Here is an 18,611-nt window from a genome sequence, read left to right on the forward strand (position 1 = left end):
AGCTACCTCGATCGACATTAAAATTTGTTCGTTGCATAACAATTGCATAATTACTTCATTTTTCCTACCTACCTCAATTGACATTGAGAATTGTTCTTTCCACACAAATTACCACAATCACGCTTATCTTATTACAAACAATACTAAACAAAACAATATTAAATCAAATGTATTTTAATAAGACCACCATATGCAAGACCGTAAGCATCGTGAAGCATGAGAATGCGAAATGCTTTAGACAAATGTGATAAAATAGACACTCCTCAACCCTTGACATAAAAACTCATACTTCCATACTAATTAATTAAAAATTCTTCCAAAAAAATGATACACCTAGAATCCTCCATCAAGAATTTTGCTCCAAGGATCCAAATTTTTTTGCCTACCTAGATATAACCAAAAGGTAGCGGCCATGGAGCCACCAAATTAATTTTCTTACATAGACTTTTTACTAACTTAAAAGAATAATACTAAATGTTTGTCCTTAGATATGAGGGACATTTTCCATTTTTCATAGCTAGAATACCAAAATCACTTCCATGTTACCTTCCAAACAAACTACACGATATTTTTCTATTTAAAAAAAAATACAACCGACACAAGAAAAATTCAAAGATAAAATCCCTTCTCGCCGGCATCCGGCGGGGCGAAGATTTCTCGGGAGGAACGCCATCGATATTCACAAAAACTACGAAGCCGCGCTCACAAATCCATTCCTAAAATTCAAACCGTCCCGCCGTGTCAATTGATCGGAAAAAGGGGTGATCTGACCTGTAAAATGTATGACGTGTCCGGTAAAATTTATTACGACGACGGCCGCACAACTTCCGTAGCCGGCGGACGTGAAATGAACGGCTGAACGCGCTTTAAAAAAGTCCGTTTGCCGCCGAGTGAGTCAACTGCGAAGCAAAACAATTCATTTCATTTCTCGCCCCAAAAATATTACGCGATTTACCCGGGAATTGGAAGTGCCGCTCCTCCTTCCCACTCCTTTTCGTCCCATCTTCCTCCCCGGCTATAAATAGCACCAGACATGCACGCCTCCATAACATAGGTACTTCTTCAAATCCGATCCAGTTGCAGCCGCGTCTTGTGTTTTTTTTTTCCTTTTTCCCGGAGGTTTGATCATGGCTCCCAGGAAAGAAGGCCTGGAAATGCACTACAGGGGAGTGAGGAAGAGGCCATGGGGTCGATTCGCCGCGGAGATCAGAGATCCTGCCAGAAAACGAAGAGTTTGGCTCGGAACTTTCGCTACTGCTGAGGAAGCGGCCAGGGCCTACGATTCTGCTGCGATTTCCTTCAAAGGCTCAAAGGCGAAGACAAATTTCGCCTATCCTTGTTCGCCTGCGGATCAGAGCAGCAGGCAGAGCAGCGCCATGGAAATTGAAGCTTCCCCTGCGGTAAAGCCTGCCGTTTCTTCGTTTCCTGCTCCGGAGTCTTCATTTGTTGTGAAGAAAGAGTTTTTTTTGTTCGGCCGCGAGAAAGCGGATCTTGTTTTTTCTGACAAGAAGCGGACGTTTTGTGAGAAGACGGAGGATGAAGCCGAGGGCCGCAACGGCCAGAGCGATTGTGATTCTTCGTCAGTTGTCGTAGACGGCGACGCGGAGGCAGAGGCCGAGGCAGAGGCAAAGCCCCTTTCTGACAGGAAGCTTTTGCCTTTCGATCTTAATCAACCTGCTCCTCTTGACGAGGACTGTCAATTGTAGCAGATCTGCTTGTAAAAAATGCATTATTTTATTTTCTGACTATTTAGGCGGATTTTGTATGACAGCTGGTTTCTGATGCGAAAATTGTGGCGTCTGATGAAACCTAGTGACAATCATAATTAACGCGTGAAATGTGTGTACGATAGCCGTTTCATAATAGAAGAAGTTCCATTTTCGGATTATTGAATGATACGAAGAACCGGAAAGATCAGTTCTGTGCTGGCATTTTTTTTTACAAATTCATTGTGTTTTAGATCAGTCTGGCTTTAAATTTCCCTTCTGCACTCTCTTTCAAGTATGAAATTTCATTTTCTGAGCATTGAATGGAACAGAAAATCGCACAGATTAGTGCTTTGCTGGCGTTAATAAGAATCGATTTGCTTTAAATCAGTCTGGCTTGCTGTGTTCTCAACCCTGTGAAGATTGTTGTTCAAGCTATTTATGATTTGTTATTGATAAGATAGTTGATTTCCAGAAGACAGGAAATCAAAATTGTGCAAGGACTGCCGTACCGGTTATATATGGAAGTCATGTAAGTGGAATGTACCTATGCAAAGGTACATCTTTGTCAAATCCAACTCATTTTATTCGAAGTTTTTCTCGTCTGTAAAGCTAAATGCCTAGAATCTCTGTAATTTAGCAGAATGTAATTGCCGGTGTCTGGACATTACCTGGCCTGACATATGTCATATCTGGATATCTCAGAAAGGCTGGCAAACGAGTGGTTCGGTGAAATTGAAGTATAATGAGGCGAAAACGTGTGAAACAATGTAACGATGGTGTAAAGGACGAATATTTTATTGTGTTTTTGAAAGGCACGTTAAGTCCGTGACGTACGAGGAAGCTGCGCAAGAGGAAGAGGGTTCCACTCCACTCCACTCGGAGGTGACGTATGCAGATGACAGTTGCCATGCACGCCTTGACGAGGTTCGTAGGCGCGCGTTTGAAGTGTCTAATAAAACAAATTCCGCAGCAGTGTTCGTTCATATTAAAATAAATAAACAAGAGAAGTGAGTTTGTTGAAGGTGTTTTCCAGTGTAGTTTTATTCTCAAGTACTATTGATCACAATTTTACAATATAAGGGGACTATATGATTCAGCTACTTTGAAAATATTGACTAGTTGAAAATATTTTTAACTGTTAATGAAGTCTTGAAAGGTGTCAATAGTGACGTGTTGTGATGGTTTAATTGTTATAGCTTGTCATCAAGGTTCAAATCTTATTGAAAATGTGTTATCTTATCTATAGTTTCAATGGTTTATATCTTAGTTAAAGTGTTTACAACCTCTTCAAAATAAAATTTAAGTGTTTACAAGAAATCACCATTGAAAATAACAACTAAAACAAAAGAGAAACACCACTATTCAAACTATCTACCCATCGCCTCATATCAATAGATCCTCTTGAGCAATCACTTTCTTCTTAACCCAAAGTTGTAATTAGCAATTTGTTCCTTAGAAATGTATTGGGTTTGTCGAAAGATTTGTGTAATGAATGTAGGCATGCATTGCATAATTGATTATTGAAATGAAAAATCAGAAAATATAAAGTAACATTTCATATTACATAAAGTAAAACAAAGGTTAATTAAAATTGTAAATGTCAAAATAATAATAGATTACTTTTAGATATTTGTATTTATGATATCTACAGTACTTGTAATTATTATTTTGTTAAGTTGAGAGGTTTAGATTTTTGTTCTAAACTTTCGGACACAAGACCAAATAATATTATTCTATATGTTGTATCCATTTGATTGCATTTTTAGAAACTATTTATTTGATATTTTGAAAAGAGAGGAAAAAATGGACACATAGGGTTTGGATTCTATTGAATGAGATGAAAACTAAAATAGTTTGCAAGAAGCTTTTAGATTACATAACATTATGGTTAATATTTAAGTGGACATAATATTTAACTTTTTCAAAAAATATTACTTTAAAAGGGAACACCAAAAATAACCTATAGATATATTAAACATGATTTGAAGCTAACAATGTAAGAGGAATATTACTATGTTCAAGTGTTAAGGACAAATCAAATTAAATGCAATTCAAAGAAGGCCAAAGATTCAACATGTGGAATGTTATAAGAAGTGGACTCTATTGCTTATTAAGCCGAGAGGCTTTCTATAGTGGCAACAATCTTCAATGTAAACATTTCAATTTTGAAAAAAAATTGACATTTATTTACATGTTAGAAAAACAAAATAGAAACAAATTCAAAAGTTTATTTTGAAATTAGATACCTCTCAGCTTATTTTACAAAAAAATTGAATTAAATTTTTAGATATGCTAGTAAATATTATGAAGTTATAAATTTTGATGGCGCATCTAAAGGATGCCTTGGTATTATAGAATGTGTTTTTACTCTTAAAGAACTTGCATGCAAATTGATATATATGAAGGCTCCCTATTTTTCATAAATTATTATATTGAGAAATGAATAAATTAGGAAGCATTAGTGGCAAGGATGGTAGTTGTCTCTTTTCAAAAAAAACGGAGTAACATTTGATAATGGAAGACAATTCTATGATAGCGACAAATGCCCTTAAATAGGGAACAAGTCTACATTGAAGTTTAATTTTTTTTTAAAGTGCAAGGCACCAAAAATAAGAGATAAACATAAGCAAGTGTATTATCAATATCATAGGTCTTTGAGCCTATCTACCAATTTTTTTAGGTCTATAATGTTGTTAATCAATCTCTTATAATAATCATTTATACTCATATTATGGAATTTGATTTTCTAGATTTTTTTTTTTTTTTGATGGAAACAACCGGATTACATAGATATTGGCATCTCTGCCTTTAGAAGCTGATTACATGTCATGTCCCCTTTTCAAATAATTAAAAATACTAATCTTTGCTAAGGCAGGCAGGCAGGCTCAAAAAGGTGAAGTTTCGAAAAAAAAGGGATAATCTTTGGAAACTAATGGACTAATAAATGAAAATTATTATTAAACTATGTTTTATTAACCCCTCTTGGACGTGAGTTAGGGTTATGCCCTCTTTTAAGGGGTTTGGAGGCATTTTAGGCTCATTCCAGAACTTGATTTTTGCTCATTTCTTTGTTATTCTTTAGAGGCTGCCAAACCTGTGGAGGAGACCCAAGAACGGGAGTTTTCAGGTTTACAGGAAGGCTAAGGATGGGAGTTTGAAGCCATTCCGTGTGCATGCTCATACAGAGTTTTCCTTTGTGCTGAACAGTGCAGATTTGTGGATTTTCGGGTGTGTTTTTTTTGTAAGAGTTTGGTGTTTTCGGTTGTGTATTTCATATCAGTTTGGGTTGCTGCTGTATATCAGACATTTAGATGTTAAAAGAGAGCTGAATATATGTATTTGGTCATGATTATACTTCTATGATAGATTATTAGTGCTTTTGTGGTGTTTCCGGCTATTTTGTGTTGTTTTCGGGAGCTCGATGAGCATTGTTTTTGCCCTCCATTTGGGAGTTGTTGTGTAAATGTTATACAGATCTGGAAATGTCATTTTGTAGGCTGTTATGCTGCTGAAATTTCTATAAAAAAAGTTCACTTTCAAATTTATTAATAATATGTGAAGCTGTGAAGTTTTTGGCACTATTTTTGACATACCCGATTTGGGGTTTATTGAGAAAATTGGTGGATCTTTGAAATATTGGTTGTTTGATCTTAAAAATTTGATTAGAGGCTTGAAATATCATATAAAATCAAAGAAGGGACATTTCAGTGGTATCAGAGCCATGATCTTGCCAGCCTGAGGGTTTGTTGAAGTTTGCATGTTAGTTTTGACAACTACCCAGATCTTGCATGTCAGTTTTGACAACTACCCAGATCTTGCATGTCAGTTTTTATAACAACCCAAATTTTGCATGTCATAATTTATGGTTGCATGTTGCTTCTAATTAGCTGCATGTCAAAATTTATGGTTGCATGCTACTTCTAATCATTTGCATGTTAGTTCTTGGTGAATTTGGTGGCTGCATGTTGCTTCTAATCAGCTGCATGTCAAAATCTATGGTTGCATGCTACTTCTAATCAATTGCATGTTAGTTCTTGGTGTTTGAAGAAGTTATAACCTATTGGGGTTACACTCTACTTTATCCAGAATGGACAGGTATAGTACAGAGTCTCAGAGGACACGATCTTGGACAATTGATATCCAGAGTTAGAAAAATAGAAAGGATGGTTATTTAGACATTCGAGATAAACGTAGGAAAATAATCCATGACATGTCTGAACAGTTGGTTGAGCACCACCGTGTAATGAATGACATTTTGTCCGACCTAGCTAAGGTGGATAAGTTGACTGGATTTCTATTTGGCAGATTTTCTCACAGGGTAGATGACACAATTACCAAGAACTTGCATGAGGAGTTTGAGAAACTAGCTTATAGCCAGGCTGAGGTCTCAGATTCTACTCTGCCATAGGAGGTAGCGAGAAAGGATATTACGCAAATTGATAGTAATGGTCAACTTGATACTCAAATTGAGATAATTGTATATAGGTCGTCAAAGGGTGATGTCATAGGTATTCAGGATGGTATAGTTACAACAGGTAGTGACTACAACATAGTGGGTTCAGATGATGATTATGAGGATGTTGTTGTGCATGATGGTGAGATACCTAGTAGAGATGAGCAAACATTGAGCATTCATGACTTTGTTGAGAAAGAGTACCAGACACAGTTAGATGCTTCGACACATGAGGTTGAGGCTGGTAGTACTTCACATGATTTGTCTAGCCGGCTGAAAGTGAAGAAAGACAGTATTGTGACTTCATTATCTCATCATGACAGGTGTGTGGAGTTAGTTTGTATTGGTCATATTACTCAGGTGAGGAGTTTTCTTGAGTTACCAGCTAATTCTAGTTTACAGATATGGACTCGAGATTGTTATATTGGCGTTTGGGATTCAGTTGACTGTAGATCTTTAAAACTTTTTGGTAGTAGTGTTTGTTTGGGTGCTATCATGGATTTGATTAGCAGATTGCACAATATTGTCTTTTCTTGTGCCAGTAGCTTGTCTGATGCTGGTATTAGTTTTTATACACCAGTGTTGGGCTTTGTTCATATATCCAGTCGACAATACTTGCTGGAATGTGTTGATGATCTTTCATATTTGGTAGTGTGTACAGATGAGTCCCAAGATCATATTGGCATTGATGACATCCAGGAGGATGCAGTGGGTAGTTTTGAAGACTTAGTTTCCTTGGCAGTTTCTTTTGGTATAGAGGAGTTAGACATTAGTGCTACAGTTTTTGATACTCCATATGTTGATATGAGCTTTGGAGTTGATTCATAGGATATGGATGGTAATACTCTAGAGACTAGTAACTTTGAGGATACTCCTTTAGACAGTGCATCAGAGGAGGTTTGTAGGAGACAGTCTAGCCAGTGCCATCATGTGTCTAATCAGTTGAGAGTTAGTGAGCGAGACATTGTTATCGCTTGCCAGCATTTTGATGCTGCTTGTCAGTTGTTAGCAGTTTATGGATGGGGTTCTCCTATTGGTGATGTGCAGGGAGGCAGTTATCTTTCCTTGACAGAGTTCCACTCTTTATGGGAGGCTATCCAGATTCTGAGATAGGATTATATGCAGTTGGTAGCCGATAGAGATTATCTTATGGAGTGGGGCAGTACAGCATATGATGCATTGTTGGCCAAGGAAGATGAGGTGAGTGAGCTTACTCAACAGCTTGAGGTGACTTCTGAGATTCTTGAGAGTACACAGTTGGCTTTCAAGGAGTCACAGTTTCATATGGCTAAGGTGACCATGGAGTTAGAGCAACTACAGTCTTTACCAGATTCTACACAGTCACGAGCTATGGTGTCTGGTGATCCGAGGATGTCCATGGTCGAGATTGTCAAAGACAGTGGAGATGGGGATGCATCCATCCTTGATACTAAGATTGGCATATCTGGTTTGTCCCCACTAGAGTCAAGTTCAATTGAGTTGGGTGCTGCAACAAATTGTTGTGGTATGCCTGATATGGTGGTGACCTCTAGTACTAATGTCACGAAGACTAGAGATGATGTATCAAAGACCATGTGTGATGTTGGTGAGCCGAAAGTTGACATGGTTCCTGCTAGTAATATTACTCCCTTGGTGATGTCTTCAGAGGTAGTAGTCAGTTCCAACTTGGTTAGTGATCAATTACAGTTAGTTACATCTGGATTGCAGTCTGAGCCACTGACTGAGATTGGTGCATTCTATTGACATTACATTGTGAGGTATGCTCATCAATTCACCTTTGATGACCATGTTGATGAGATGATGATACAGAGATGTACTTTGGTTCCTAGTGCTTATCATCAGTTATGGGATAGTTTGATGCCTCGGGATGAGAGTTGTGATAGGCACGACATGGCGATAGGTCCTGCAGTTAACAACTTGATAATACATGACTTAGAGCAGGAGTTTTGGAGTGATGCTTCAGCGGGTGTTGTTATTGATTCTACTCCTTTGGCTATGACATCTCCTGACTTAACTAGTGATCAGTCACAGTGGGTTGTATCACTTGTTCATGGTGAGTTGTTGATTGAGGTTGGTTTTTTTTATCAACATTATATTGCAAGGTATGTACATCAGTTAGCATTTGATCCTTGTGCTGAGGAGTTGATGGCAGACAAACTTGGTTTGGGTTCCATTTCTTGTTGTTTATCTTGTGACGACTTTTCACCATCAGGGGTGCATGGGAGTTATGGTTATGAGACAGTGGCCGGTGATTTGCAAAGTTGTGTTGACTACAAGAGTTGTACAATGTGTGGATTCTCCATACTTGGTATAGTTTCATTCGGGAGCGTTCACCATTGTTGTAGAGTTGGATTATACATTCTGTATAGGCCAGTGGGATGCATTGATGGTATTTACTATGTTGGCAATTTGATTTGTCCACTTTACTTGGGTTTTGATGTTCTAAGAGTTTGTGTCTCGTGGGTTTCTGACTGTGGAAGTTGTGACTTTAGAGTTTGGTTGAGCAGTAATTGTCAGTTTGATTATGGATTCCTCTTGGTTATATTGTAGAGGATATTGCAGGAGCTTGTGTTAATTGAAAATAGTATAGTTCATGACTACATTTAAGATCCAAGTGGATTGATTGGTCTATTGTTCAGCCATTGCTTGAGGACAAGCAATATTTGGAAGGGGAGGACTTGTCATGTCCCCTTTTCAAATAATTAAAAATACTAATCTTTGCTAAGGCAGGTAGGCCCAAAAAGGTGAAGTTTCGAAAAAAGGGGATAATCTTTGGAAGCTAATGGACTAATAAATGAAAATTATTATTAAAATATGTTTTATTAACCCCTCTTGGATGTGAGTTAGGGTTATGCCCTCTTTTAAGGGGTTTGGAGACATTTTGGGCTCATTCCAGAACTTGATTTTTGCTCATTTCTTTGTTATTCTTCAGAGGCTGCCAAACCTGTGGAGAAGGAGACCCAAGAATGGGAGTTTGCAGGTTTTTAGGAAGGCTAAGGACAAGAGTTTTAAGCCATTCCATGTGCATGCTCATACAGAGTTTTCTTTTGTGCTGAACAATGCAAATTTGTGGATTTTCGGGTGTTTTTTTTGTAAGAGTTTGGTGTTTTCGGTTGTGTATTTCATATCAGTTTGGGTTGCTGCCGTATATCAGACATTTAGATGTTAAAATAGAGCTGAATATATGTATTTTTTCATGATTATACTTCTATGATAGATTATCAGTGCTTTTGTGGTGTTTTCGGCTATTTTGTGTTGTTTTCGAGAGCTCGATGAGCATTGTTTTTGCCTTCCATTTGGGAGCTATTGTGTAAATGTTATACAGATCTGGAAATGTCATTTTTTAGTCTGTTATGCTGCTGAAATTTCTATAAGAAAATGTCCACTTTCAGATTTATTAATAATATGTGAAGCTATGAAGTTTTTGGCACTATTTTCGACATACCCGATTTGGGGTTTATTGAGAAAATTGGTGGATCTTTGAAATATTGGTTGTTTGATCTTAAAGATCTGATTAGAGGCTTGAAATATCATATAAAATCAGAGAAGGGACATTTCATTACAACATTATGAGGTAGCATATATCTAAACCAGAAGCCGTCCTTCGGCTAAGCCGCCACGTGCAGGGGGATCTAGTCCGTCAAAGTCACCCAGGGGTCGAACCTGGCCCAAATGCGTCTTCGGGGGTTTGAACCTTGGTCGATGGCAATTTCAGCTGTACCATCATCCTCACCAATTGTGCCCAACCAATTGAGCTACAACCCTTTGACTAATATGGGGCATATACTAATGGCAATTTCTAGATTTTCACTATGCAAAATTTATAATTTTTATCATGGATAAATATGGGGCATATATAAGGGGTTTGTTTCAATCTATTACATATTTATATTCAAATATGAAAGTGTACAATGTTCACAATATTCAAGAGGAGTAATATGGAGAATATGATAGTAAAAAATTAACAAGAATTGTGCTATTGCTATTAGGATTTAACTATGTGATCTTGAGTCAAACTCATTGACCCATGTTTCATGAGTAGTGATTCAACATGAAGCCATCTCTCATGAGAATAAATGGAACACTTAGCACTCCTTAGATGTCCTACTTATCAATTAACAAGAGGGTGAACCCACAATAATGGGTTCCACTTTAGTGGGACGAACAAAAATGGAAAAAATTGCAAAATGAGAAATTGAGTTTACCATATGTTCGTGTGAACTTTTTTTTAAATTATGTTCGTGCGAACATATTTCGTATGTTCACGCAAACATATGTGATATATATGTTCGCGCAAACATGATTTGCATGTTCGTGCGAACATACGTTCATGCGAACATACGTTCATGCGAACATGGTAAACGTGTTCGTGCGAATGCCATGTTCGCACGAACATGCAAAATCTTAAAAAATTTAATCTTTTTTTCTTTTTTCTTTTTTTTGCTCTTTTGACTGCCATAGTTGTAGAAGAATGATCTCCTACTGTAAAATAAAAAATTTCAAAATGTGCTGGTCGGAGCAAGCTTTCCAACGACTATAATTTTATTACATAATTTAATCATTAAGACTTTCAAATATGAGTTTAACTCTTTATAGGTTGATTGAACATCAACCGGCTTTGACACCTCGGGAAAATTAGAAAATTAGGTCAAATTTTTTTTGAAAAATATGGAGGCATTGGCTTATTGAGATACCTTTCTATTCAAAAAAAAAAAATGGTTTATGATAAATTGAGTTCAAATTATCTGTGTCAAACGAAACGTATGTCTGAATTACGGTTCATGTCACTTCAAAACTTCATAAACTATACAATAGTCAACAAAAATAAATCAAACCAAATGCAGACATTGGATATTGATGTTACAAATCCAACGCCAAAAGAATTACTTCATTATCATTTCTAGAAAAAAAGTTATGTGTGTCAAACAAACTGTCACTTTTTAAAATATTGAATTTTATTATGTACCACTTTTTGGAGGAGATAAAAAAAATTGACATACATATATATATATATATATATATATATATATATATATATATATATATATATATATATATATATATATATATATATATTTTAGATTAAAAAATATGGTTACAAAGTAGGAACAAAGTACTCAAAATCACTAGTTTATGTCATCTTGAAATTATTTATATTTTTGGAGATATAGTCACTTGAACATGACGTTTGTTGCAAAAATATTGATTTCAGTGTCAAAATTGGTCAAAAAGTGGAACCCATTATTGTGGGATCACCCAAGAATGTTCTTCTTATTAGCATAGCTGCCTCTTTGTTCATGATTTTTTCTTCTAAGAAGATGACATATTTTTGGAAAGTTAAAAAGTAATAGATGTAAACTCATTTTATTAGTATAATTATTTATCTCTTTAATATGCACCTTAAGAAATCATCTTCAACGTTAAATGGAACATGAACTCTTTCCATATACTTCAACTATAAGATCTACTATTGTATGACATAGTATTAATGAATCTAAAATCACTTAATTTGTTTGAATTTTAATCTTCTATACCCTTCTATTAAAAAAAAAAGGTTTCTGTATGAAGCTGTATGAAGCTCTATGCCCAAATGTCTCCATCATAAGCAACATAAATTTATCAAAACACATCTAAATTTATATTTTTCCATGTTCAATCAACATACAAATAAACTTTTTTTTTTTAAAGCCCTTTTAAAGTTATATTATTCTCTCGAAAAATAATCTCACAAACTATTTTGAAATTTCAAAAGAGATAAGAAAATTTGACACATTTAGAATCTCAACATTTTTATCAAATTTTATATAATATTTTTACATGGTTTCGGTTGCATAATATTTTAATATCTTTTTCTTCTTACTCTTATGTGTATAATATTTAATTTCAGACCAATATTTGCATTGTTGTTATTTCTTTGTTTCTTATAATTGTATTATTGTAGCCTCTTGTCTTTTTTGCATACCTCTTTTGAATATTTTTATTCTTTCTATTGTTATTAGCTTTATTGTATATAAATAATTAATTTGGTGCAAATATTTTGATGTAGTTGATCTTGATTTATAAAACATATATTTGTCTTTTATTAAAAAGATATATCTAGTATTCATAGATGTGTTTATCAATTCATGCTATTTGATTTCCACAATATTTCAGGAGGTTGTCATTTTATTGTTTCTATGTGTGTAAAATAATATAAAATAAATCATTATTATTATAGTCAACTTTATTCATTATAAAAAGAAAAATAAAAGAGTGTTAATGTTTTGATATCATTGACCTTCGGTCCATGAAACTTTCCATGAAGTATCTTTGAGATGGTAGATACATTTAAGAAATGTATAATTGTTCTTGTTATTCATTTTTTTTTTTCCACTAATAATTTTCTTGTATTTGTCTTTAAATTTTATAATGACTTTGATTTCAAATAAAAAATAACTCAATTTTTTTTTTTTTGACATGCCATAAAAAGTTTAAGATATTTGCACCAAAAACTCTAAAAGACAATTCAAATAAAAATATACTCGAGATGCATAACTTTTTTATTTAAAGTGTGCATGACTTTTTTAACATTTCAAATCACTCTAAATGGTCCATCATAGGAAAAGGAAATGTATAAAAGAGGGGAGAATTGGAATGGGGGGAAGTATTAGAAAACAATATAAAATCAAAATAAATATTAGAAAATACATTAAAAAAAAAAATGAACATAAAGATAAAATCATATGAAATCATAAAACAATTTACTTTCTTCTAAGGTTCAAGATACATTTGGTGTGATTGACAACTTTGAAATGGTCATAAAGGAGGCTCACCTTGTCTTGAATAATGCTCCTGATCATATGGCCTTGTAAATAAAAAATAATTTAAAAACTTATGTGATATAATCTCTCCATAAAAAATTCAAAAGATAACTAGAATTAAAATATACTTTTACCAATTTCGCAATTAAAAATTAAAAATGTCATTGTAACGTACAAAAGGCTTCAATATATTTAGCATAAAAATCCAAAAGATGACTCATGTAACAACTTATTTTTATCCCAACTTAGCTCTTAGCTTGATCATGACATATTTCAATCTAGAATATAATTGAGTTGTCTTAAGCTATGCTCTAAGCCCCTACCAATTTCCCGAACACAAAAATAAAAAGTTCATGTGACTTTTAAAGAACCCTTCTAGATATTTTTCATAAAAAATGCTAAAAGATGACTCAAACAACAATTTACTTTTCTCCCAAAGCTCAACTATCATCCATCAAATTTGCTTGTTTCTTAACTTGATCCCGACATATCTTCAATCTAAAATGATCACATAGGAGGTTCATGTTGTCTTAAGCTATGCTTTATGCTCCTACCAATTTACCAAATAAAAATTAAAATATCCATGTGATAGTAAAAAAATTTAACTTAAGATATTTACCATAAAAATCCTAAATGCTGACTCAAACAACAAATTACTTTTCTCCCAAGTTTTAACTATTGTCCGACGGTCTTGCTATTGTCTTAGCTTGATCCTGACATGTCTTGAACCCAAAATGATCATAGAGGAGGCTCATGTTGTCTTAAGCTATGTTCCAAGCTTCTACCAATTTCCCAAATAAAAATTAAAATGTCCATCTGACATATTAAAAGAAACTTAGATATTTAGCATAAAAAATCCCAAAAGATGACTCAAATGTAACAATTTACTTTTCTCCCAAGGTTCAACTCTCATCTACTAGGTTTACTTAACTTGATGGTGACATATCTTCAACCAAAATGTTCATAGAGGAGGCTCACCTTGTCTTAAGCTATGCTAGATAAGCTCCTACCTATTTCCCAAATAAAACATAAAAAGTCCATGTGACGTAAAAACAAACCTTAAATACATCCATATAAAATGTAAAAGATGACTCAAACAACAATTTACTTTTCTCTAAGGTCCAACTATCATTGACACTCAGCCCGAGTCTAATCACGACATATCTTCAACCCAAAATAATCCTAGAAGAAGTTCGCCTTATCTTGAATTAGACATATCTTCAACCCAATATGATCATAGAAAAAGTTTGCATGATCATAGAAAAAGTTTGCCTTGTCTTGAACTACATTCTAGGCTCAAGACGTCTCGTATCAATATTTCTCACTCAAAATACAAAAAAGGAGGAATCATAAAAAAGAAAATGTTTCAATAGTAAAAGGTTTCTTCTCGATAAAAGAAATGAAAATAAATTTGATTCTAAGACTAGAATATAATTAAATAACGAATAAATGAATGAAGAATTTTAATGAAATATAAGAAAAAGAATATAGAGGTAAATTCTCTCCCGCCATTCATATCATCCACATGGACTCTCATGATGAGGAATCGCCCTAAACTTTCCGGGGTGTGACACGTCATCCACGTTACCAAAATGACTCTTTGCGAAAAAGCAGTCGTAAACGGTCGAGACATTTAAAGCGAGAGGGGAGAAGAAAACTTCTTCTTTTCTCACCAAACACGCCTTGCTCACCGAGTCCCCTGCTCTTCGAACAGTCAAAACGCTCAAAGTTTTACGCGATTATCCACGCGGCCACTCGCTCTTACCACCAAATGCCTGCATTACATAAGCCAGTTGTAAATCTTCATTCTTGAAATCATCCATCATCCATTTCCAGTTTTTGCAATTTTCGATTTTCGGTTCTTTGAGATCTGAGATTTTTTTAAATTTTTTTGTGGAAATGCTCATGGCTCGCACAAACGATGGAATCCAGATTCACTACAGGGGAGTGAGGAAGAGGCCATGGGGTCGATACGCGGCAGAAATCAGAGATCCTGCGAAGAAACAGAGGGTTTGGCTCGGAACTTTCGGTACTGCGGAGGAAGCAGCCAGGGCTTACGATGCCGCTGCAATTTTCTTCAAAGATGCAAAGGCTAAGACGAATTTCGTCTACTCTTCTTCCCCGAAGAGTGCTGAGATCGGCGGCCAAAATAACGCCCTTGAGATGGCCGCATGCTCTGCGCTGAAACGTATTGTAAACCCTAAGACTTCCTTTCCTGCACAAAATACTTCCGATGAACATATTTTCTTGCTCGATCGCCAGAAAGCGGATCTTGAATTTTCAGGCAGTAGACAGAAATCCTGCAAGAAGAAGCGAGTAGAAGAAGTCGAGAGGCGAAACGGCCAGAAGTTTTGCGATTTTGAAGTAAAGGCCGAAACGGAGGCGAAGGCAGAATTTACTTCTGAGAGAAAATTTCCCTTTGATCTCAATTTTCCTCCGCCTCACGATGATGACTCGCAATTGCAGTAGATCTGCCTAAATTATCCTTTCTTTCTGCAGAATTTTCGATTTTTTTTGGTATGATTAGCTTCTTATTTAAGATCTGTCACGTCTCAAAACCCTTAAGGTTTTGAAAATGAAGAAATGAGCGCGGGCCCTCGGTGAAATAGACCTGAAGGGCTTCCCATTTTGCAAAGAAACATTGAACTTCATGTGTAGTATCTGATACGCCGTTTCCAATCTTGATATTAAATCTCAGCACGCAGTAAGCATTTCTGTTGTTATCTTTTGGTTTTGTGTGCATTGTTCAAAGTATTGACAGATAACTGGAAGATTAATTCTATAACAAATCAAAGGGCAAAACAGTACAACTCTAGTACTTAAGCAGTCAGATTGCGTTCGCTAATGCGACAGATGAACAGAATGTAAGCATCTTCACAATCGGTCGGCTTGGCGAGTTTAAAATTCAAGTATTCTTGTTCAGCACTCGTTTTTTGCAAATCCTCTTAATTGAACTGTTCATATTTGAGTAGATTTCTGGAAATTTTCACTTTGATTTCTCTCCTATACAAGATAATCAATTAGTTCGGATCTGCTAATTGTGCTTTCTTTCACTAGAACAGAGGCATGCATGGTAAATGTTTGTTTCTCAGATGCTTTATATTTCTCAGTCCATGACTAGAATGAAATTAGAATTGGGCAGAAAAATTCTGCACAGTTTTTCTTCCATTAGAAAAATTTAAGCTCAATTACGAGACTAGTTTTATTTGATCAGTACGGTAGAGGAAAAATTCATGGGTTGAATGGGCCAGCTGGATTCAAGCTTGAATAGTGTTCACACCTTATCTTTTGCTGTGAAGCAATATATTTCTGAAATAGAAGACGGGTATTATATATTTTAGAACAGAGTAAAAGAAAGAGAAAAAAAGAGAGAAAATGACGATAAGAAATTTAATATATTATAGTTAAAATTTTGGGAGCAGAAAATTTGAAAATGATCAAAAATATTGTCTGAGATTTTTAGACGCCGCGTGATTGCCTTTCGTTCTTATTGACTATTTGACTTATTTGTGATTTTCACTTTAGGATTTAAAAAAAAAAAAAAAATTTAACTTGGAACTATGTATATTTGATTCAACAACTATATGGTTAAACCATGATAACAATATCACAATTTGACTAGCGTGGAAATTATCTCCTACTTACCAATTATTTGTATATATCAAATTTAAGCAATTTGTTTTGACCTACCTTATTTATTTCCATGGTCTTAGGATAATGGCGGATTGGTAATTTTCAACTTAGATATTTAGATTGAAATAATATTGAGTTCTCTTCAAATCATAGACAAAATGATATACTATTATACCTTTTTATTGAAAAACATTCAATTTAGATATCTTATCTCGTCATTTTTTCTTTGAGAATTCCAAGGTATGTCATTCAAATTTAAAGAAGAAACATTTACATTAGTGCAATCAATGGAGAACATGAATATGCTCAACTTTAAGGTGATGTTTACACACATTTTCATGAGCAAATTATAAGAATATGTCTTCTTGTAACACAATGACAATCTTTTCAAGATATTTTTAAACATAACTAAATTAAGTATTAGAAAAGATAAAATGAGTAGGTAATAAACAAGATAGAAGGCATGTGTTACAATTGAGTATGTGCACCAACATGGTGGATAAAAAGAGGACACATTAAAAAAATTTAAACTTTTCAATAACCTCGTCAAGTTATGAAATAATTCAAAATGGGACTAGGCTTGATAACCAAGCCTAGCAGAAAATATTAAGAAAATAATTGTGTTAAGAACTTGATTAGGTTCCAAGTAACAAAAACTTCTTCAAAACCCAATAGGGTTATGTAGAAGAAAAAGCATAATTTTACTTCTCCAAAACTTGATTAGCTTATGAAGAAATAAAAATAAGCTTTTCTTCAAAAGCCATAACTTTCACATGCAAACTTGATTGACTCCATTTGAAAAGAACTAAAAAGCTCTTGATAATCTCTACAACAAAATGGACATAAAATAATCCTCATCAAAATTTTCTTTTCCATCCTTTTGAATTTCCCAAACATGCAACAGATAAGTAAATAATAATGCTAACATGTTTTGAACTCTCTCTCCCTCCCTCCCTCCCTCCTCCTCTATCTATCTATCTATAGATTCTCCCCCCTCTCTCCCTCTCTCTCCTCCTCTTCTTTTCCATCTCCCCCTCTCCTTTTCCTTATGCCTCTCCTTCCTTTCCCTCTCCCTCTTCCTGTCTCTCCCTCCCTCTCTCCATCTTTCTCAAATTCTCCATAACTAGATTGAGTTATGGATAATAAAATGCATTATTTTTACCCTTCCAAAATTAAATTAGGTTATGAAGAAATAACAAGGCCTCTACTCTGGAAGCCACAACTTTAACATCTAGAGTCTGATTGACATCATTCAATAGGTAGTTATTGTTTTTCAAAATGTTATGAATAGGTAAGTTAGAATGCTAAAATGTTCTCTCTCTCTCTCTCTCTCTCTCTCTCTCTCTCTCTCTCTCTCTCTCTCTCTCTCTCTCTCTCTCTCAATATCCCTATCTCTCTCTCCTCCTCTTTCTCAAAGAGGGAGGGATATAGAGGGAGAGGGAGTGATAAAGAGATAGAAAGAGATAAAGAGCAAGAGGGAAAGAGATATATATATATGTATATATATATGTATGTATGTATGTATATATGTATGTATGTATGTGTAGGACCAAAAAAATTGGCTAAAAGCATAACATACTATGAGCAAATCACAAACTCAATAATCATACGTTAGCACCCACTAGTCTACCATAAAAGCCAAACTAAACAAAAGAAAGCAAACATAATAAAAAAACTCCCTTTTCTGTTTGTAGCTCCCATGTCCTTCTTTCTTCTCCAAATGATTGTAGCTCCAAAGTTGCCTATAGTGCACACAAAATTGAAGCCAAAGCCTATGATATGGATAATGCCATGAGAATACTAGAAGTTTGATTTTAAGCTTGAAAGAGAGAATGCAACATGCAAAGATGTAGAGACTCAAGGATTCAAAGATTTGGATTTTCAAAACTTAAGCATTCGGATCTCAAAGACCCAAAATGAGAGAAAGAGTGTCCATTTTATAATTAACACTTAGAGTGAGAGCATTGGATTTGTCACCCATAGATGTGCGATGTGGCAAGAGATTCCTATGACGCA

At 34.9% G+C, this 18,611-nt stretch overlaps 1 protein-coding gene and 1 pseudogene across 2 annotated transcripts; both read left to right on the forward strand.

Annotated features, from left to right (window-relative positions):
- Positions 1-909: 909 nt before the first annotated feature.
- On the forward strand, positions 910-1,888 carry LOC149541935 (uncharacterized). Its single transcript, XM_089796992.1, has one exon. The coding sequence runs from the start codon at positions 1,128-1,130 to the stop codon at positions 1,704-1,706; it is 579 nt and encodes a 192-aa protein (XP_089653118.1). The 5' UTR covers positions 910-1,127; the 3' UTR covers positions 1,707-1,888.
- A 12,724-nt stretch (positions 1,889-14,612) lies between these two features.
- Positions 14,613-15,685, forward strand: LOC149541936 (ethylene-responsive transcription factor 11 pseudogene; annotated as a pseudogene). Its single transcript, XR_016355402.1, has one exon. The product of XR_016355402.1 is annotated as an ethylene-responsive transcription factor 11 pseudogene (transcript).
- The last annotated feature ends 2,926 nt before the right edge of the window (positions 15,686-18,611 follow it).

The sequence above is a fragment of the Cupressus sempervirens genome, chromosome 8 (genome assembly GCF_028749045.1).
Source record: "Cupressus sempervirens isolate cs-2001-9-10 chromosome 8, ASM2874904v1, whole genome shotgun sequence".
Taxonomy (NCBI): Eukaryota; Viridiplantae; Streptophyta; class Pinopsida; order Cupressales; family Cupressaceae; genus Cupressus; species Cupressus sempervirens.